Consider the following 21,896-nt stretch of genomic DNA (forward strand, 5'->3'; position numbering starts at 1 on the left):
GTTACCCATGTGTGTATGCACCATAACTATGCAGGCAATGACCACTTTGCCCGGGAGTTGCATTCTTGACACCTGTGCAGAGCATTTGTGAGCCCTAAATGCACCTAAAATGGTTAAAATGGTTGTTGCCTGTATATACAGTTTATTGTGTGCTTGCACCAAAGAGGTGATCCTGCAGAGTGTCTGAGGTAGGGGCTGGGGAGAAGTTCGATTCAGTTCACATTTTAAAGGCCAATCTACCAAATTCAGATTTTCCAAAATAATATGAGAACTGAAACACAGGTATCATTCAAAATTTGCACTTATCTGAATTTTGTGGTGCAGGGTTTCAACCAAACAGAAGTTTACAAAATTGGATGTGTGCATTAAAATGTTATTGGTAAAAATAACTTTAAAAATGCGCACCTGTAAAAAAAATTATTAGGAGAAATGTGCACCAGTATGTGGGAGAACTTTCATAACAATTTATAATTAGGAAAAATGAAAGAGAGAGAACTGAAATGGATGAATCCTTCCACCCCAAGTCTTAGGGTCATCTCTGACCACTGGTCCTGCTAACTAGGGATGATGGGAGTTGTAGTCCAATAACATCTAGGGACCCAAGGTTGAGAAAAGCTTCTTTAAGCAATGAAAATGTGGAAGCATCCATGGATATTTTTTTTTTGTACACCAGAGTTCTTGAGACAAGAGCAGGCATCCCCAACCTGCGGCCCTCCAAATGTTTTGGCCTACAACTCCCACAATCCCTAGCTAACAGGACCAGTGGTCAGGGATGAAGGGAATTATAGTCCAAAACATCTGGAGGGCCGAAGGTTGGGGATGTCTGGACTAAAGTTTCCAGATTGAAAGCCAGCATATATGCATATGCCTTTCAATTTTTCAGTGGCACATAGCACTAAATCACAATTCCTCATTGCAGGCAAACTTGGGGTAATCTGGTTCATTCAAACTATGGTTTGTCCATAGCTTAAATCAGGCATAGGCAAACTCGGCCCTCTAGATGTTTTTGGGACTACAACTCCCATCATCCCTAACCACTGGTCCTGTTAGCTAGGGATCATGGGAGTTGTAGTCTCAAAACATATGGAGGGCTGAGTTTGCCTATGCCTGTCTTAAATTAACCAAAGCTCCTAGTTGTCAGTTGTAAAGGGGAACTTGAGTTAATTTAAAGGCAGTTGAAAAAACCTGATCTCCTCTTGGCTGTGTGAGAGAAGCGAAGGGGATGGGGATCACACGAGGCCAAAGCTCATCATTGCTTGCTTCTGTAGTACTAAGCTATAGTTTAGTATCACAACATGACAGGAGACAAGCCACAGGTTCTACTCCCCACCCCTTCCTCAGCCCTGCTGTACATCCCATTCCTGGCATGCCTGGAGTTCTGATAACTTACAGCAAGTTGGAGAAGAGAGATGAGCTGAGGAGGCTGGGGAAAAGCCACATCTGGACTTGTCTCCTGCCTCATTAGCAGATTTAAAGGTATATGCCTGTTGTTCTGGCATTCAGCCCGGGAACCTAACCTGAGATTGATGAGCTGCACAAGTTGTGGGACGCGAAACATTTGATACATTGCTAGGAATTGGCCTGTGGTGAGTTATCTTCTGAGGCAGAGGAGACATTTATGATCCAGGCCTAGATTTACTTCCAAAGACATAGAGTGAAGTCATTCATCAAAAATGGCACATGCTGCTGCTTTCCCCATTGACAAACATGCCAAGATTCTGCCAGAAATGAGCCCTATGAGTCAGTGCAACCCCAGAGCAGCCAATAAGAGTTGTGCTCAGCATGAAGTTTGGTCTGGAATGTTTCATTGTTGATATCCCACCTTTTAAAGAACAGAGTCCAGCATGGATAGTTCATTCATGAAAATAAAGCAAGAATTTGGAATGATATTTTTTCTCCTGGCTGATGAAAGGCTATTTAAGGGGATATTGGTGCAGGAATTCAAAATGGAGAGGGCTTGCATTGGTTTATTTCCTCTGGAACAGAAGCAATGACAAAATGTAGTAGACATGCAAGTTGTTGCTGGATGTATTCACCGTTCCCAGGGGCTTCCACAGAAATATAAGAACTGACAAGTGCAGCAATCTTTTCTGATATCCGAAGACTTCTTCAGTAACAAGGATATCCTTTAAAGTGAGGTAGCTAATGGATGGTCCTCCAGATGTTGGACTCCAGCTCCCACTAGCCCCAGCCAGCATGGCCAGTAGAATGGTAGAGCTGCAAGGGACCCAGTGGTCATCTAGTCCAGCCCGCTGCCTTGCAGGAAATTCAGGGATGATGGGAGTTATAGTCCAGCAAACTCTTAAGAGGGCCACAGGTTAGCCATCCCTGATTTAAAGAATGACCATGGATCTACCGGTACTTCTGTTCAAGAATATGCTATGCAATACACAATAAAATTGATTAAATACAAGGAACTACTTGATCTCTATTTTAAAAGAACAAAAAACACCAACATTATTGATAAGTCAGATGTGCCTGAGAGGATTTTTCAAACGCAGAGCAATCTGGACAAGTAATAATTGTTCCTTTTTTAAAAAAAATAATGTATGCTATCCGTGATGTTTCTGGGTTACTCAAGCCCCAGATTGATGCCATAGGAATGGCCAAAATTTTAGCCTTCCACAAATGAAAGAGCTTCTCTCTGGTTGGTGTTGACCTGCAACGGTGGAATACCCTCACTGGTGGGGTGCGCCTATGTCCCTCATTATTAATATTCACGGGGAATTTAAAAACATGCCTGTTTACCCAGATGTTTGGTGTCTGAAAGATATTGTTCGTGGCAACCTTGAAATTATTAGCTGTGAGGTTATATAATTGTTTTAAGATGTTTAAAATATTTAATTTTTAGTTCAGTTATACTGAAATCCTTTCACTGAGATTCTGAGATTTGGTTGAGAATCTGAATGGGCAATGAATAAATAGAGATTTTAAACAAGACTGGCCAGATATAGCCAACTGAGCCATCACCTGGAATAAGGAACATGGCAGCCACTACATTTGGCATCAGTCAAATACAAATCATGTTTCAACTGAATCTGCTTCACTTTGTTGGGACTAACTTGCCCCATTGATTTCAATGGCTCTTAAGCTAGTGCATGTATCATTGCTGCTGGGTTTGTTTTTTTTAATAAAAGTTTCTGAATGCAAGTCCTGTCCCCATGGACACCCTTCCTAAATATCAGCACTGATCTCCATTCCTGCAGAATTATCTTGCGTTGGTGTAAGGGGTCATGTGATAACACTGAAGCATTTTCCTTTCCATTGACCATGCTGTGCCTTAACATAGTATCACTTGACCATAAACAATTTGGTTTTTTTAGGAATCACAATGTATGCCATCGGAATAGGGAAAGCAATTGAGGAAGAATTACGAGAAATCGCTTCCGACCCTCCAGACAAGCATCTTTTCTATGCAGAGGATTTCAGTGCCATGGAAGAGATTAGTGAAAAACTGCAAAACAGAATCTGTGAAGGTAATAATTGTCCCAGATTCAGTTTTCTTGTATGAACAATTAATGCAGACAGAAGTTTGTGGCCTGGCAGAAGGGATCTAACCATTTGTCTTGAACATCTGCAGAAATCACAGGGATATGTGTAAAACACAATGACCAATGAGCCACTGGGAAGAGTAATATTTCAGCTGTTTATCACTCGGGGAATATTTGACTTTATTCTAACGCCAGGGACATTTACAATCATTTGTACTACTTCTGCCAGCTTAACAAGTCATGTATGAAATGTACGACTCAAGAAACCCAGGAGAACTGGCAACGCCCTCCCCTTCCTATATACTGCAGAAAGATCATCAGTAGTTCTAAAAAACAACTACACCATGCACGATCCATTCCTTTGGGGATATTTGGTAATTTATAGTTTTCTGTTAAGATGGCCTGTTGGTCAGCATTAGTCACATCTGAGGCAACATGATGGAATACAGGGGAAGGACACAGGCAGCACTGAGTGGCAACAAGGATGAAGTCACAGTAAAAACATATTCTTTGGCATAGTGATTTTTAGAATAAAAATGAGTAGACAAATTCAGAAATGAACGACTCCAGGCTTGAAGTATTTTATTCCAGTTCTTTGAGCCATGGATCTGGCTTTCTATTGCTTGTTTTAATTTCTTCCTGGCGGCCGCTATTCTCTCAGGTCAGCTGCTAACATGAATGTAAACCCTGCAATGGCTAGGAGATGCATTCAATTTATCTTCCATATTCTCTCCCACGCTCATTACTTGCATTCATACATGACACAAATGCTCAAAAGAATCTCAGTTGTGCTTTTTAGTGTCATGTATGAAAATGTCCCACTAAGAGCTGGAGATAACTAGTGCTGGCTCTATTTTGAAAACCCAAGTGCTTATCATGCTGCCTGGCATACACAATTCTACTTCTTGCCAGGATTGTAACTGATTAAACCATTTTTAAAAACTAAAGCTGTCCCCAATTAATTAGGCAGCAGATTGAGGGTTTTTAAAAAAATATTTTAATGCAATACTTTAAAAAAACTGTAGACTGCAAGCACAATCTTTAAAAGTGGTGTTGCTCCCTCTCTTCTCTCACCAAGTAAGAATCCTTCTAAGATGACACATTCATGCATAATCTAAAAACAAAGTACAGTGGTACCTTGGCTCTCAAACTTAATCTGTTCCAGGAGTCCGTTCGAGTCCTGAAACCATTCGAAAACCAAGACGTAATTCCGATTGGCTGCAGAAGCTTCCTGCACTCAATTGGAAGCCGTGTCAGACGTTTGGCTTCCAAAAAGCGTTCACAAACCAGAGCACTTACTTCCGGGTTTGTAGTGTTCGGGAGCCAATTTGTTCAACAACTAAGCCGTTTGAGAACCAAGGTACCACTGTGTATCCCAGTTCAGAAAGTTTGGGTTGGATCCAATGAAAGGAGTCCTCCTGTCAGCTAAAGGAGCACTTCTATTAGAGAAAGCCTCCTTACTTAGGAAGCTCCTTCTGTCAGAGGCAGAGAACTTTTAGGTCCAAACCTCTTTGGGAGGCGGGTGGCGCAGTGGTCTAAACCACTGAGCCTAGGACTTGCCGATCAGAAGGTTGGCAGTTTGAATCCCCGCGATGGGGTGGGCTCCCGTTGCTCGGTCCCTGCTTCTGCCCACCTAGCAGTTCGAAAGCACGTCAAAGTGCAAGTAGATAAATAGGTACCGCTCTGGCGGGAAGGTAAGCGGCGTTTCCGTGCGCTGCTCTGATTTCGCCAGAAGCGGCTTAATCATGCTGGCCAAATGACCCGGAAGCTGTCTGTGGACAAACACCGGCTCCTTCGGCCTGTAAATTGAGATGAATGCCACAAGCCCAGCGTTGTCCGCGACTGGACCTAACAGTCAGGGGTCCCTTTACCTTTAATAGAGTATAAGATGCTTCCCTATGCACCTCCAGATAATTGACAAATAACCCACTTTGCATCATACCACCTTCAGGTATCCGATATATTTTGTTTGTGTGTGTTTTATCCCTACACTCACAATTGTTTCACCTTTTATCTGTGGCAACCTCTGCAATAGGAGGAACATTTTTCATACTCTCTGAAGTAATACATGTTTCTGCAGGCAAGACCATGACCTCCCAAGCACATAGGTATACCGTATTTTTTGCTCTATAAGACTCACTTTTTCACTCCTAAAAAATAAGGGGAAATGTGTGTGCGTCTTATGGAGCGAATGCAGGCTGCGCAGCTATCACAGAAGCCAGAACAGCAAAAGGGATTGCTGCTTTCACTGTGCAGCGATCCCTCTTGTTGCTCTAGCTTCTGAGATTCAGAATATTTTTTTTCTTGTTTTCCTCCTCCAAAAACTAGGTGCGTCTTGTGGTCTGGTGCGTCTTATGGAGAGAAAAATACGGTATATATTCAATGACGACTTAGAAAAGAACAAGCAGTAACAACTGAAATGATCCTGTTGAATGCTTTTCTGTTCTCCAAAAACAATTCTAGCCATCTAAATCACCCTGAAATATCATTAGTCTTCCCGGTTTATTCTAGATCATTAGTATGTTACAGATTTCTGCAATAAATGCTTCTTTATTTCATGTTGACAATATTTCTTCCAGGTCTGAAAGGCCACCAGGATTTGCCAGCAAATGTCCTTTATTCAGAAGATTCACATTCTCAAGGTTTGAGATTCTAAGTCTGTGTATCTTCCATTTCCAGCTCACCTAGTTCTCCACTAAGCATTTGTCATTCTCGGTCATTTCTTGAAAAAGTAGTATTAGGCCACTTTCATTGTAATGCTGTTGCTGAGCTCATTTTTAAATATCTGTATCAATATAAAATGAGCGCAAATCCATAGGCAACATATGCTCTTGATACAGTTTTCATAACCTTATGTAGAAGTTCAGGCACACAGGCAAGTATTTTTAAAATTAGAACATCTCAACTAAATCCGTTCTTTAGTTTTGAAAACATACTATGCATGTTATATATTATCTCTGTAGATCTGAGTTAATCTAAAAGCTTCACATAAAAAGCAAACTGAGGAATTATCTTTTTAGCACAGCGTATTCAGTCTTCTTTCACTAAAATAAACACACAAATACACAAAACTTGTGAAGTAAAAAGCTAGATGGCAATAAGGAACAAGAAAATATGTAAGATACAACGTGGCTTACTATATTAAATCCAGTTCTGTTCTTTATGGCTTCTTACAGAACCTGAAGCAGCTACCCTAGCAATCAAAGACGTTCTTGCCTGTTCCAATTTTGCAGTGCATCACAAGTATCTCTTTGAAGAAAAACAGCTGCGATCAAAACTAGCTTCAGGTAAATCTACTTCCATTCTGCACTTTAGCATGGATATTTATCCTCCGACACAGGAGGACCCCTCCTCAGTTGCAATCCCCACCTACAACTGAAATAGTCCATTCCAGACACACACGTACCACTTCAGTTTACCCTATTTATTGGCTATTTACTGTAATTCATCACAGCCAAGTCTGACTCTGAATGGAGAGGAGGGCTCTGCTGGGTCAGCTTGGATTTGTGCTGAATTGGGAAAGCATTAAATATTCAATTTTATCAATGTTGTCAGTGCAAAAATGATGTCTACTTCAAATAATCCCAATCCTGATATATATTTTTTCCAGCAGGCTATGCACTTCTTGTCCTGCATGATTGCCAATCCTCAGAAGGGTTACACGGATTATACAAAAATTTGTTTTGATCCTGGGTTTTGCATGTTGCACTGCTATGAAAGTGACTATAATCTCAATTGTAGAGCACATGCTTTGGCATGGAAACCTCCCTCCGGAGGTTGTGGGCACTTCTTTCTTGGAGGTTTTTAAGCATAGGCTACAGATGCTTTAGCTGAGACACAGATGTTTTAGTTGAGATCCCTGCATTGCGAGGGGTTGGACTAGATGACTCATGTTTAAATCTTGTCATCTCCGTTAAGGAGCATTAGATAGCAGATACTTGCAACCATAGAGAACTGTCACTAGTCAGTGTACTTGAATAACACTGAATACAGAGTAGAAATTCTGTAAATAGGTGAATAAATCCATCCTACTATGGGGCAGCTTCTCAAGCTTCCTTGCTGAACAAATTGGTGCTTGTATCCCTGTCTCTTGGAAGAGATTAAGGGTTCCTTGGATTCAAGTCCTCAAACTCATTGAAGGTGGAAGTATTTCCTCTGCCCCAACTGGAGCAAATCTTATGGCAAATCTAAGATTTATCTGTCATGGACTGCCCTTTTAGTATCAATGCATTACTTTCAGTCATAGAGCAAACATGAATAAATCTAATAAAAAATGGACAGGCAAAAAGTTTTTCTCAACCAGCTTCGTAAGTTTCCTATGTACTTCATTGTTTCTTGTTTGTGACCTTCATTGTGTTAAATAGGACAGATGCAAGTGAGTGATGTTTCTAGCATGGATCTGTATTTATTTAATTTATTTCTAAACCTCTCCCATCTGTTTTTCAGGAAATCCTTCAGAAGACAAGAAAGACCCATGTAAATGTGAAAACTTTATGACATTCCAGAATTTTGCAAATGCTGAAGTTAAAAAACTAACACGACAACATATCCTTTTTTATATACCTATTTCATAAATTCTCAGCTTCTGAGAAAGTAATACAGCAAATCCTCAATTGACACGCAGATTTATAGTTAAATCACATTTAGTCTTTAATAGGATGCAAATCCTGTTGGTTGCAATCCCATCTACTCTAAATAGCTCAACAGCCAGTATCCACAGTATTTTGGGAAGTGGGGTGGGAGGGAAAGGGCATCCATAGCTTTTCCTATTCCACTAGAACCTCTGCTTTTCATTAATGATGTAAGGACTTTTCCTCTGAACCCCCTTAGCCTGTTGAACTGTGTCAGGGAGGCTGAGATCAGAGGCACAAGCAGTAGCAGCTAGGCAATTTTAGCTTACCTGGTGGCTTTCTGAAAGAATGTTAGTGGCGATAAATGTGGAACACAGGCTCCCTCTAGCGGCCACACCAAAATTCAGAACTGTGGCCAATATATAGTGCAGTTTCAATTCAGAAAAATAAAGACTATAGCAAGCTTTACAACATCAAATAGGTAGTTAGGCCTGTGACTCATAGGCTACTTCAATCCACAAAGGTGCATCACCTGCGTAGGGCTTACATGTGCACTTTACAAATGGGTGGCGCAGTTATTTCATGTAGTGATAAATTCTTGGATGATCTTTGAGGAGTACAAATGCAGCCCAATCCAGCCAAGAACACGCAGGTAAGAAGTGTGGGAAACAGGCTAACTCATCTCTCATCAGTATATCTAGAAGTGTATTTGCAACAGCATAGCGGTACTCTCTATTACAGCAGGAGCAGGCCTATTGCTCTTACCCTTGCCAAAGGCCTACCTAAGCCAATATACTGTTATACACTGTCCTGATCTTCATGCCTCTGGGAAGACCAGAATCAGGACAAGTTACTTCTACTGAACAGCCTTATATGGGATCCTCATTATGTACAAGTTGGTTGAAAATTTCTAACCATTAATACAGTGCTGCTGTAGTCTATACTTTATAATATTATAAGAGTGAAGAGGTGTTTCCTTAATTTAAGATTACTAGAAGAAATGTCAAAAAGAATGGAAGCCCTGGAAAATCGATTAAGATACTGATGGCGTTCTCAAAAGTATGTGCTGAGTTGGATATTTATACATATGAAGAGAGCAAATCTAAGCTATGTAAAAGAGCCAGTCTCCTGCTGGAAGAAAGAATTTATGGTTCCAGTACTTCAAGACTGCATTTTTGTATTGACTGCAGAAAAAAATGGCAAGATTTAATTTTTTATACAATTGTAATATTTTTATCACTTGAGATAAGCTATGAAATATTAAAATGGTGCTTTTAAAAGAACAGTTTTAATTGTTTAGAGACATACAAGGCCCTATTATATAGTCTTTGCTCTAACCGAGACAGTTGGAAACATGTACATGTTACCAAGCAGCTTCCCAAGCTTGTCCTAAAATACCAATATGGGGAAAGATGCTTTAACCCTCAAGGGAAAAATAGTCCGAGGCACTGGTGGGAGGACCTTGGCTAGCAAGTTTAAGCACACACATGCACCTCCCCCTGACAAAAACCCCACTCATGTTAACCAGTAAACCCAAGTTTGGGGTACTTGTGGTATTGTAACATGCAGTACTACCCCAAAGCTGAATCTCAACTTTGCTATCCTAAAGAACATGGCACTAGATGCAAGTACACTCTAAAAATATCAGCCAATAGGGCAAAAGAGGGGATGACCGCTTAGTACATTGAGAAAATGGCTTTTATGCCAGAATGCACATTTGGGTTATTGTTACAACTGTACAATTCTGCATTAATAGTCTTAAGAAATACAGGCAGCTCCAACTCTGAATTACATGAAAAGTGAAGCCCAAGTCCCAACAGTCTTGTTTCCTTCCCAGTATCTAGTTTTTTAGTGGCTTTATCTCAAGCTACTATCCCAGACGCCTTTCTGCTGCCAAGAAAGAACGTTACTGATTCCAAGACCTTTTGGCTTCTGGAGCTTAAAAAGTCGTAAGACATTTTTATTCCAGCATTGTAAGAAACAGAAGTGCCCCTGAAATCAAAGTTCTGATCATTTGAGAATTTATATAAATACTTTTGGTTGAGCCGCAGCGATAAAATAAAGCTTATTCTAGAGCCCTTGGAAGCCACCTCTGAATATTTCTGAAAACATTTGATTTTCACTTATGATTATCAGACCAAAGGCTAATAATTATTATCTCCATTATTTTTGAATTTTAGAGCAGCAACCAGACCACTTAGCCATTTGAATACAGAACCCAGAAGCCCCATTTTTAATTCTATTTAATTTTTGAAACTTCACCTTAGGGTGAAGGGAAGGTAGCAAATAGTAACTATCTTATATTGTATCATTTTCAATTGATAGCACCCTTGTTTGCAAATTCATATCTTATTTGCCAAAGGCCTGCATGGCAAAGCCAGTAATGTTACCAGATGAAATGGGCAGGGTATTATGGTAAACAAGCCAAATTCACAAAACTCCCATTAATATAAATTCTGTTAAGCAATTGCCTCCCTTTCTCACTGAGTGACTATTGACATTTTTGTTGCCTGAACTAGTTTTGAGCCAAGTATGATAAAACATTATGCTTTCACAGCTGCAAGGCACTACATTCTAGAGGGTGGAGAATAAGGTAGTACAACTTCTACTAAAGATGCAGTCAAAAGCACACCAGCACTCCAAAGTTTGTGGTAACATACCCTAGACCTGGCTTCCCCAATCTTGTGGTCTTCGTGTTTTGCAACTATGAATATATGCAACTCAAGAAAGCTCCTGCCAATGGTAAATTTGTAACCAGTTTTATTACACAAAATGTAAAGTTCAGCAATATCTACTTCTCACTGGTTTGCTCTGGCATGCTTCTAATGATGTCAGAATCACCTGTTGAGAGGGAGAAAAGACATATTTTTAAAAACACTATAGCAAATAGCACTGCATAATTAATTCTTCGTATCAAGATGCCAACAACCCATTTTTCCTTTTAGATGAACATTTTCCAGCATAAATTCAAAACTTTTAATTATATGGGGAAGTACACTCTAAATATGTTACTTGCAGTTAAAAACCAGAACTAGGGAGGCAAATCTAGCTCTGGGGACACACTACATAGTTATAATATAGCGAATGTCTAGCCTGCCCTGATCACTGAAATATCAGGACAGCGAGAATATTCGCAGTGCTTTAAAAGTTCAAAATGCAATACCTTAAGGAGTAGATTGAGAGTAATGGCTTTTATACAGTAGGATATTACTTAAACTGACTAGATATTTTGAAGACGTTGGAGTGGGTTGGATTCTATGTATCTCCAGAATTAACTGATTCAGACTACAATATAATGCAAGCTCGGTGAAGTTCACTACGATTTAGCTCTAAAGGGACTGTGCTCTCTAATAAATATATGAAGAGCAGGGGGTTTAGAATCAGGACAATTTCCAAAGAGTGTAATGAATGGACTTCGATAGAAGTAAATCACCTTAAGACTCTTCAGCATATCCAAGGGTATTGTGGTACCAAATAAACACATACCTGGGTCAATGATGGCAAGTGTACACACTCTGTAGTACTTTCCACATGCTGTACCCAATTCAATATTGTTACCGCTGTAGTGGTGCACACCAGTTTTGGCCAACATAGCATAGTATTCAGTTTCTGATTTCCTGAGAATTAAACACACACGGAAGCAAAACCAGTTTAAATTTATGGGTTTTAATCTACAACACAGGCTGGAAATTTCACATGAGCACTAAACATTATTCCTCATGAAAGGCTTCATGATTTATCCCTGCAACCTTCTACTATCTAGATAGGGAGTCTAGCAGCTATAAAGATATCTTTATTTTATAAGGGATTATGGAACATTACTATGCCATAGCAAATATAGTCATGTTTAAGTGCAAAATCAATATTTCCAGTACATTTTGGGTCATGGCGTCAAAGTTTATTTATCTTCCATTTACCAAGAGCAAAAATATGAAGGTGAAAATGTGGCCAAGTCTACATACCTACCTTCATCATTACTTGGAGCAATTTATTTTATAAAATTATTTTAGTGAGAGATTACACCTAAGATTAACAGCACAATACTATGCATGCTTGTCAAAAAGTAATTCTAACTTAGTTCAATGGGGCTTGCCCCCAGGCAAGTGTGCACAGGAGTCCCACTTAAAACAATTTTTGGTTGTTATTATTATTATTAAACCCTAGCCATCTAAACAACATGCTCAATTTGTTTACAAAATCTCAAATTTCCAGTACTATAGATCACTGTTACCCAACTAGGGGCCATCATTGTTTGCCTAACAGGAGGCCACAGGTGAAAATAAATTGGGGGCCACAGCACGAGACCAGGGCTACAGAGGGAAGTGAGAAGTGAAGAAAATAGAAGTCAGGAAAAGGTTGAGTAACTGCTGTAGATAGAAACTTACCTTAGAGCTGGGCAGTTGTTGGCTAGGATGACCAACTTGGCTTTGCCCTGTCGGATCATTTTCAGAGTCTGCTTGTATCCCAGTACATATTTACCACTTTTCATAACCAGCTGAAGTCTAGAGTTTATGGACTCGAGGGACTTTTTCTGAAAGAAAATGTTGAGGTATGGCAACTTCAAAATGATTCCAGCGTTTATGAATAATGAAGTTCTATATTCCACATGTCTGGGCTTATTACACTGCACTCATCTAAGAATATGTATCACACAAAACACGTCAAATAATGCATAATGATGATGAACTTCAATGTTAAAAATTATTAGATTTTTTGTTTTTTAATTTTTACTCTTAAAAATAATCAAGACAATAATCAAGACAATCAAAAAATAATCAAGCTACGTGTTTTAGCTCTTAAACCAGGGTCTTAGGAAGAAAATGGAAAAACATCGCCAATGAAAAATAGTATTTAATAGTTACAGCTTGTTTCTTATAACATACAACTTACATAGCAATGCTAACAGGATATATCTCTTAAACTGTAAGAGTTACTGACAATTTTGAACATATTCCTGCCCTCACACTATTGTCTCTGCTTTCTAAAACTAAAACCCCTGAATTCTCTCTCTTTTATACCCAAGTTTTTTAAAAAGTACTTTAAAAACATGGTAATCTCAGTGGGCCTGGGTTCTTACAAAGTACGGGAAATCTGCAGCCTTATGCTGACAGAAAATGCATGCCTCACCCCAAATTTATACACCTGTCATTCTCGAAAACAATTCAACTTCACTGCCATTTGATTAAGCAGAAAAGTTGAGGCCACATGCAACACCACTCTCCTGCAACCTTATATTCAACTCATCACACGGAGAGATAAATTCATATAAAGCCACCATTGTGCAAATAGGCCACAGGCAGCTCCTTATTTATAGAAGAAGAAAAACACAGCAGTACTCCTTGCACACACGTCTACTAGCAAAAGCCTAGGAAACTAACACTGAAGTACTGGATTGGCAAAGGCCTATGAGCTGCAAGGAACCAAGAACATACTCTTTATGAAATGCATACCGCTCCACCAAATAAGCAAATAAATCACATTAGGCTGTGCTTTCATGCAAGACAATATTTTTTAAAAAAACGCGATCTATAAATTAAAACCCGACAAAGATTAAATAAAAATTAATGACTCTACAACCAGGTTTGGCCCCAAGTTTCACAAGCTCCTCGCCCCGAAGATCACCCTCCTCTCCTCCCGTTTCTGCCTTTCCCCACATGAGGCCCCTTCCGCCCTCCTGCTGCCCCCAAGGCCCGGCTCTTCCTCTCACCGTCTTCTTGGCGGCCACCATCCTGTCGGCTCACGTCGGCTCTGCCGTTACCTGCGCCAAGGAAAACGGGGAGGTGGGAGAGAGAGAGAGAATTAATGACCCACCGTATCCAGTCCCACCTGCTGCGCCCCGCGCCCCGCGTGAACTCGGCTTTCCCCCCTCACCCGGCTCCCCTCACCCAACCCCGCGGAGACCCGCTTACCAGAGAGGCACCTCCAAGATGGCCGGGCCGCGAGGAAAGGAAGGAGCTCCCGCAATGCAACGCGCAAAACCACGCGGCCCCCGGCCGCCGCGAACGGCTAAGCTCGCGAGAGGAGGAAATTTCCGCCCACTCCCCGTGGCCAATTTCCCAAACCGGAAGTGCGTTGCGTGGAGCATGCGCACAAGTCTTGAGATGGTACCATAGAGACAGAAAAAAGCCTATGACAGGCTTTCTCGCCCGACCGCCGAGAACGGCTGCGCTGGCGAGAGGGGGAAATTTCCGCCCACTCCTCGTGGCCAAACGGGAAGTACGTTGCGTGGAGCATGCGCACAAGCCTCGAGATGGTACCATAGAGATAGAAAAAAGCTTATTACAGACTTTCTCAACCTTGGTGCCTCAAACCGTGTTGGGACTACGCTCCCCATCATACTTGATCCTCTGTTGTAGTCCAGCAGCGTTTGGAGACCCAAGGTTGGTCTGTTAACTGTTAACGGCCATTCTGAAAGGAGTTTGAGGCGGCTCCCTCCATTCAGGCTTTGGGAGACGAACGGCGACGTCTTTACGTTTTCCTATCTCTATGCCGCACTTGGCCTGAGCAGCCTCCTCTCTTTGCTTCTCTCCGCAGAGAGCAAGCTCTGTAAATGAGAGGGAATCGAGCCATCCTCGGGGCATGGCCTGTTAACTTAGGCTGCAGTTGTGCTTGAAAGGATATGCTCAAATAAAAAGGCATATAATTCGGGTGAGGGGGAGTCTTAATATGATCTATGGTCAAAGAATGTATTGTGAAGAAAGACATGGCTGCTTAAATTAAAAAAAAAATGTAAAACATTTTACTCTGGAGTAAACAAACGACTTAATTCAAAGCAAAGCAGGGCTCACTAGCACTTAATCTTGAAATTCTATTTTCAGTGTAGATGGGGCAACAAGTACACCAGGCCACTGAACTTTGCTGCTTTGTACTTACCTAGAATGATTTCAGCTTTGGTGAGAACGTGTACAGTGGAACCTTGGTTCTCGAACGGCTTAGTTGACGAACAAATCGGAACCTGAATGCTGCAAACCTGGAAAAGTTCCGATTTGTGAACTTTTTTCGGAAGCTGAATGCTTCCATTCTGAGTGCTTCCGCTGAGGACACGTGCAACACGCTGGTGATATTTGGAGCTTATATTTGGCAATTTTGTTTTTGCGACTTATTTGGTGATTTTGTTTTAGTGACTTACTTGGCGATTTTGTTTCTGCAACTTATTTGGCAATTTTGTTTCCGCGAGTATTTTGGTTAATTTGTTTTTGTGACTCTGTGGAACCCAGTTCAGCTACTGTATTTTCAGGAGCCCTCTTGCAATTTGATTGTGTGACTGTGCAAAAATGGATAAAAGTTGCAAAGGCAAGAGAACCATTAACAGAGCAACAATAGAGGTGAAGAAGCAAATTATCTCCAAGCATGAAAGTGGTGTCCGTGTAAGTGATCTGGCAACGCAGTTTGGTATGGCCAAATCTACAATTTGTACCATCTTAAAAAATAAGGAAGCCATTAAAGGAGCCAATGTTGCAAAAGGTGTTAAAACACTCACAAGGCAACGAACACAGACAATTGAAGAAGTGGAAAAACTGCTTTTAATATGGATAAAAGAAAAACAGTTGGCCGGTGACAGCATTTCTGAGAGCATGATTTGTGAAAAAGCTTTACATTTGCATGCTGAACTCATCAGAAACACTCCTGGAGCAAGTGCTGAGGGTGAGGTTTTCAAGGCAAGTAGAGGTTGGTTTGATAATTTTAAGAGGAGAAGTGGCATACACAGTGTGGTGAGACATGGTGAAGCTGCCAGTGCCAATAAATTGGATGCTGACCGATTTGTTTTGGATTTTAAAGATTATGTTGAGTCACAGGGTTTCATTCCCCAACAAGTTTTCAACTGTGATGAGACAGGCCTCTTTCGGAAGAAAATGCCAAAGAGGACCTACATAACAAAGGAGGAGAAATCATTGCAAGTGAATAGTGATGATGTGGAGGACCACAAGACTGAGCTCGCCACAGAAGAAGAACAGAACATTCTGACGGAGCAGCAACAGGCGGCAACTGAGGAAATACCTTCAGAGGAGGAGAGCAGAGAAATTGTATCTACTGCACTGATCAAAGAAATGTGTGCAAAATGGACTGAAGTGCAAAGTTTTGTTGAAAAATATCACCCTGATAAAGCCGCTGTAAGTCACGCCGCCAACACTTTCAATGATAATGCTATGTCTCACTTTAGACAAATTTTAAAACATCAGCAAAAGCAAATCTCAACTGAAAAAAATTTAGTGAGGAAAAGAATCAGCGGGTCTGAACCAGGTGTCAGTGGTGTAAAAAAAACAAGGGAAGGAATTGCAGGAGAGGAGTCACCGATTGTGATTCCGGAAGAGGACCCGGTTGACCCTCCATCCAAACAATGACTATCATCCGTGAAGGTAAGAAAAAAAATACACTTTCATTTTTATCTATAATACTGTATTATTTTACAGTACAGCACATTGTTTATTGCTTTCATTTTATGGATCAATGGTCTCGTTAGATAATAAAATTCATGTTAAATTTCTGTTTTAGGGGTTGTTTTTAAAAGTCTGGAAGAGATTAATCCTTTTTGCATTATTTTCTATGGAAAAGTGCGCCTTGGTTTTCGAATGTTTTGGAAGTCGAATTAAGTTTGAGAACCAAGGTACCACTGTATATTCAAATCAATGGCTCTCTCATGGGCTCCCACATGACTCCACAGTATGCCAACATTTTCATGACTGGTTAGAACAACATTTAGCTGCTGTCTCCAAAAAGTCTCACTTCTACCCAAGATACATGGGTTCCATCTTTATCACCTGAACAGAAGGTACTTAATGCAGTTTCTATAAGGCTTCAATTAATTCCACTGTGCCAACAACCTAAGACTAAGCCAGTCTTTGCAAGCAATTCAGTTTCTGGACACGGCAAAATAGCGCAACTTTCTGCATTTCCTTTCCTTCTGACCTCACTGTTTACAATTCCCTACTCCCTTCACTATGTGTATATATAGTTGCCACTCAGGAAAACACTTCATACGTTTGATGGCTTGGACTGTAACCCATAAAATCTTAATGCATTTGTTGTTCTTTAAGGTGCCACAAGACTCACTCTTGTTTTCTTTATAATCTATTGCTATCAAAGATGGCAAACCTGGGGATAATTTGTGCTTAAATTTATGCCACACAGAATGCATATTTCTCTCACATGGATTTGATTTGGCTTCTTTTAGACTCACTAGTCCAGCTGTGTTTTATCAGTGTGGACGTCCTAATCTGTGTCATACTCTAAAAGCTGCCAGAGCTGTTTTGACATGCCCTATAAACAGGCAGATATTAAACTTATTGCTTTTGTACATTTGCACCCTCAGACAAATGAGAAAGCTTTATTAGAATTCCATTCTGGCACCCACACTAATTACTTTTCTTTCTATGGGTATTAAAAGTGGCAGACTGAGCTTTATGATAATGATCATATTTAAAGCAAGTGTAAACATGGTCATTCAATTTTCCCTGGTTCATGCACTGTCCTATTCATTTATTGTCGGGAAAACAACTATGCCTCATTGTTCCAAAGTGAGCAAATCTGGAATTTGGGATACTAACAAGGTTGGCATTTGCTGAATCAGCATCGACATTTCTTGTCACACAGCCATCCAATCAAAAAACAGTTCCAGAACAAAAATGGATAAAGGAATGAAGTCCGCTGGAGGGCAGAGAAAATCCTGGTGCTTATTGTCAATTTGAGCATATCCAAAAACATTCAATTCCTGGTTTAAACATGAGTAATACTGTTATAAGAGTCACTCTACTGTTAGAAGAGTCACTCGAATAACACAAATGGAGTCCAGAGAGAAAAGAAATTGGTAATACTTTACTAGGGGAAACTGAACTATACAGAAATATACAGAGAAGTTTCTTAATTCAGATCTAGTACATTAGGGAGGCATACAATTACACACAGGAAGAAACACCTTTGGACCTAACCAGCCAATCAGAATTTGAGTTATCACAGCAAGGATTGTGCCAATCTCACTGGTTGCTAGGCAACACCACCACCCGCTCTAGGTTGGCTAACTAAACAATTAACCCTTCGGTTGCTAGCTGAATGATCCCTGCTGTTGCATTTCTAAGAAATGCAATCTTGTAAAAAGCCATGAAATTCTGGGCATTGTAGTTTGTTAAGGTTGCTGGTGATGTTAGCTATGTGAGAGGTAAACTACAGTGCCCAGAATTTTTTGAGAGAAAGAATGTGTTTCAAATGTGCTTTAAAGTTATAGTGCGTGCACAGCTTAGATTATTGTGAACATATCCTCTTATTCCATCATACAATTCAAGGCCAGTTGTAGGAGATCCCTTTATAATAGGGGTGGGGAACCTATGGCCCTTCAACTCCCATCAGTCTAAGCCAGCATGGCCAGTCTTTAGGAATGATAAGAGCTTGTTCACAGAGCAGACCAGGGGAGGTGTGCAGAGGTCAGCAAGTTCTCCATTCCTGCCTTGTAGGCGGTGTTTTGCCCCAGGCCTGAGATTCCCCACCCAGCTTTTAGATTTTTTTCCTTCCAGTAGCACCTTAAAGACCAACTAAGTTAGTTCTTGGTATGAGCTTTCGTGTGCATGCACACTTCTTCAGATACACAGTGTATCTGAAGAAGTGTGCATGCACACGAAAGCTCATACCAAGAACTAACTTAGTTGGTCTTTAAGGTGCTACTGGAAGGAAAAAAATTTTTTTGTTTTGACTATGGCAGACCAACACGGCTACCTATCTGTAGCTTTTAGATTGTATACCTGCCCTGGTCTTCTCTGTGAACAAGCTGCAATCAGTACAGGAATCACATGTGCTTCACATGTGCTTGACATTTTTTTTTAAAAAACCATTCTAGAAGTCTCTTTATTGCAAATATTGCAATAATTAGAAAAATTAGATACACAGCCTCTCATTTGCAGAAGTTAATGGGTGTCTACGGCACAGATTCTTGAAGTCTGTTTGGCAACAGAAATGTGATCATGATTAGGTCTGTGGTTTCAATAAAATTACTCTGACATAATGCGTTTTGATAACCTTTGATGGTGGTTGGATTTTAAGACATTTGAGGGCTTGCACTGTTTTCGTTAATGTAAGGAAGGTTTTAAATTTCTACAGTAAACGTGAAAGAGTTGTGCACTTTGTGTTCAGTTACGTTTGCGTTGCATGTAAAAGGTTTCTGGCAGAACATAAATGGCTGTTGTGTCTTACAGCTTTACACAAACTGGTGCCATGTCTAGCCCTGAACTGGCACTAAGTACTTGAAGGGGTGAAACCGACACCCCAAAGGTGGAGGACTTTGAGGTTCATGCTGGATTGCCTGGAATGAGTGCTGAGGATCCCCTTGACAGGCTGTCTGGTGAGAAACTGTCTGAAGAACCCTTTGAGCTATCAGAGGAAGAGACTGAGCCAGCCCTCAGTCCTGAATAACTCTGGCACCAATTGTCCTGGGCACAGACTGAAGAGCAATGACACAGCATGGGTTTACAGACCCAGACGTACATGGTAAGCAATTTTTGGAACTCCTTTACTACCAGCAGCTGGGGTTAGGGTGTTATGTATGAGTCTCACACATTAGCCTTCTAGTTGTAGGAAACAACACAGATATCTCTTCTTGTTTGTGGGATCCTTAGTCCTGCTTCCAGTTCCCTCACCTTGCTGAATTCACTGTGATGTTGAACTTGGGTGTAGTTTTGGATCACATTTTGGACCTAGCCTGATTCTCTGTGCTAGACTTTGGCTCAAGACCATAGCCCCCCAAGGACATGCCCTGCAGCGTGACAGTTGTTTCATTTAACCAGTGTCCTTAGTAATTCATATCTATCCACTGGTATGTTGCAAATGCCACCACTATTGCATCATTTGGTGTTAAACAGTGACCAGCATCACATGCTCTTTGACCTGATATAACAATTCCTTGAGATAGTCACAGAAGGAAACGTTTGCAGTGCAATCCTGTACAATTCAACTCAGAAATACGCCTCACTGCTTTCAGTGGGGCTTACAGGTAAAGGTCTATAGCAGAGCAACCTCATTTAACTAAACTTTAATTCGTAAAGTAACACCCCTCCCCAAAAAGCCCCCCAGGTTTCAAAACTTATTTGTTCATTGTCAGTTCTTTTTCGCATTGTTTTGTGTGGAAACTTCTTATTTAATTCCACAGAAGTGCAATCAAGGTTATGGTTTGAAGGCACGTAGGGCCATCATCTTGCTGAAACTAAAATGGTGGGGGTCCAGCCAGCACCTACATGAGAGATTTCATGGGCAGCTTAAGACTCTGACTCAAAGAACATCATCCCCCAAAAATACATTTATCTATTGTAAATGTATTTTACCAAACTAACAAGACAATTGATAACATTCTCCCCTCAAAACACTTTGCTTTTACACTGAAAACACCCCCGTTTGATTTATTTGTTGAGCCACAGTTTATGTGGTTTGTCATATGAAAACATCCACCATAGTTTCATAATTACAGTCACTATGAAGAGGCTGCCAAGAAATGCTTTCTTGGTTGCAGGGGCTCATGAGAGCAGCATACCTTGTGGACTGGCATGGAAAATATGCCAATCTCAAGGAAGCCACCAGGAATGCGCAGGAAGCAGCAGCAACCTCACAGCAACCAAGTATGAGTACTGGTTATATAATGCATAAAAAGGCCATAATTACTTGTTTATAAAGTCTGTTATTTTATTGGTATTCTCCTATGAATGTTTTACATAACTTTATGTAAACTGCTTAGAGTTGTTTTGGTTAGGTGGCATACAATCTTGTTAAATAAATACATGAATTTAAGCAAGGCCTATTAGGACTTGTATACTGAAGCCATTTAAAACAATGGAAACATGCAATATATTTTGTTGTGTGGCTGTTCTTATTTGTTCCTTTGTCAATTTTTAGTGTATTTCATGTTTCTCATATTAGTCACATTGGATTGTACAAGGAAAAGTAGGATATAAATATTTGAAATACTGTACATACATGCAGTGACTACGACCACCAGGTCGAATCCTGGCTAAGAAACAGGTCTTTCCTCACTGCCTGGTGTTTAGGTGGGGACAGAGTTTGGATGACATATAGCTATTTCTCTGCCAGTACTGTTGTGGAGGCCCTACCTTCATTCACACAGAAAGCGTCCAAAAGGGACAGGGCACCAGCGAATTTGAATCTGCTGGATCTGAAGCCCCACAGATCTCCTGAGGAGCCTGATCTGGTGTAGCAAAATTAGAGAAAACCACTGACCCGTTCCCATCTTGGGATGTCCCAATGGGTCTGCCACCCCCTTCTCCTTGACCCCACTTAGGATTCTTACTGGGTGACGTTGGGGTAGTCAATTATCTCTTCCTCACAGGGTTAACATGTAAGGGTTGTGGTATGGATGAAATTGGGAGGAGGGGATTGAGACTGAAGGGACCACCTACCATTAAGAGTTGCCAACCTCTATGGGCCAGTTGGCACATTTGGAATTTTTAGAAAGATCCCTTGGCAACTGTCACAAAATGGTAGCATAACACCAAATGCCTACCCCATAAAAAAGAGGGAGGACCACAAAATGGTGCAACATATGCTACCTCTGCATTGACTGCTCCGTAAGTGGGAAAAGGTACATACAGAAAGCAGCTCTTTGTACCTCTTCTCTGTTCAGAAGGGATGGGAGAATGGGTGTTGAATTCTGGCATACAATGAAATATGGAAATATTTAAAGTGGGGAGGTTCAATCATGGGCATAGCCAGGATTTATGTTGGGGGGCAGGATTTATTTCGGGGGGGGGGCATAACCAAGCTATCTGTGATTGGTCAGTTACTTAACTATTTTTATTTATTTATTTTAGGGGAGCAGGTGCCCCCTGCCCCCCTTCAGCTATGC

The 21,896-nt window shown here is 40.8% G+C and overlaps 3 protein-coding genes across 4 annotated transcripts in view; 2 read left to right on the top strand and 1 right to left on the bottom strand.

Annotated features, from left to right (window-relative positions):
- Positions 1 to 9,821, top strand: part of MATN2 (matrilin 2) — a 48,740-nt gene extending 38,919 nt beyond the window's left edge. The window contains exons 16-20 of the mRNA XM_083622712.1: positions 3,324 to 3,476; positions 6,071 to 6,133; positions 6,668 to 6,778; positions 7,938 to 8,034; positions 9,053 to 9,821. Of these exons, the coding sequence (XP_083478838.1) occupies positions 3,324 to 3,476; positions 6,071 to 6,133; positions 6,668 to 6,778; positions 7,938 to 8,034; positions 9,053 to 9,107 (479 nt within the window). The 3' untranslated portion in view covers positions 9,108 to 9,821. The remainder of the gene's footprint in view (positions 1 to 3,323; positions 3,477 to 6,070; positions 6,134 to 6,667; positions 6,779 to 7,937; positions 8,035 to 9,052) is intronic.
- Positions 9,822 to 10,805: 984 nt separating this feature from the next.
- On the bottom strand, positions 10,806 to 14,080 carry RPL30 (ribosomal protein L30). The gene is made up of 5 exons (XM_083622795.1): positions 13,972 to 14,080; positions 13,770 to 13,820; positions 12,448 to 12,593; positions 11,549 to 11,679; positions 10,806 to 10,903 (listed from the first exon to the last, which is right to left on the bottom strand). The coding sequence occupies exons 2-5, from the start codon at positions 13,788 to 13,790 to the stop codon at positions 10,854 to 10,856; spliced, it is 348 nt and encodes a 115-aa protein (XP_083478921.1). The 5' UTR covers positions 13,791 to 13,820; positions 13,972 to 14,080; the 3' UTR covers positions 10,806 to 10,853.
- A 246-nt stretch (positions 14,081 to 14,326) lies between these two features.
- LOC310766509 (tigger transposable element-derived protein 1-like) lies at positions 14,327 to 20,824 on the top strand. Of its 2 annotated transcripts, XM_083622758.1 has the most exons (3): positions 14,327 to 14,442; positions 14,881 to 16,419; positions 19,243 to 20,824. In XM_083622758.1, exon 2 carries the CDS (start codon positions 15,337 to 15,339, stop codon positions 16,402 to 16,404), a length of 1,068 nt encoding a protein of 355 aa, XP_083478884.1. In that variant the 5' UTR covers positions 14,327 to 14,442; positions 14,881 to 15,336; the 3' UTR covers positions 16,405 to 16,419; positions 19,243 to 20,824. The 2 variants fall into 2 exon arrangements, with proteins under 2 accessions (XP_083478884.1, XP_083478883.1); XM_083622757.1 differs by lacking the exon at positions 14,327 to 14,442 and having other exon boundaries at positions 14,466 to 16,419.
- The last annotated feature ends 1,072 nt before the right edge of the window (positions 20,825 to 21,896 follow it).

Source organism: Podarcis filfolensis, assembly GCF_964270895.1.
Source record: "Podarcis filfolensis genome assembly, chromosome: 7".
NCBI lineage: Eukaryota > Metazoa > Chordata > Lepidosauria > Squamata > Lacertidae > Podarcis > Podarcis filfolensis.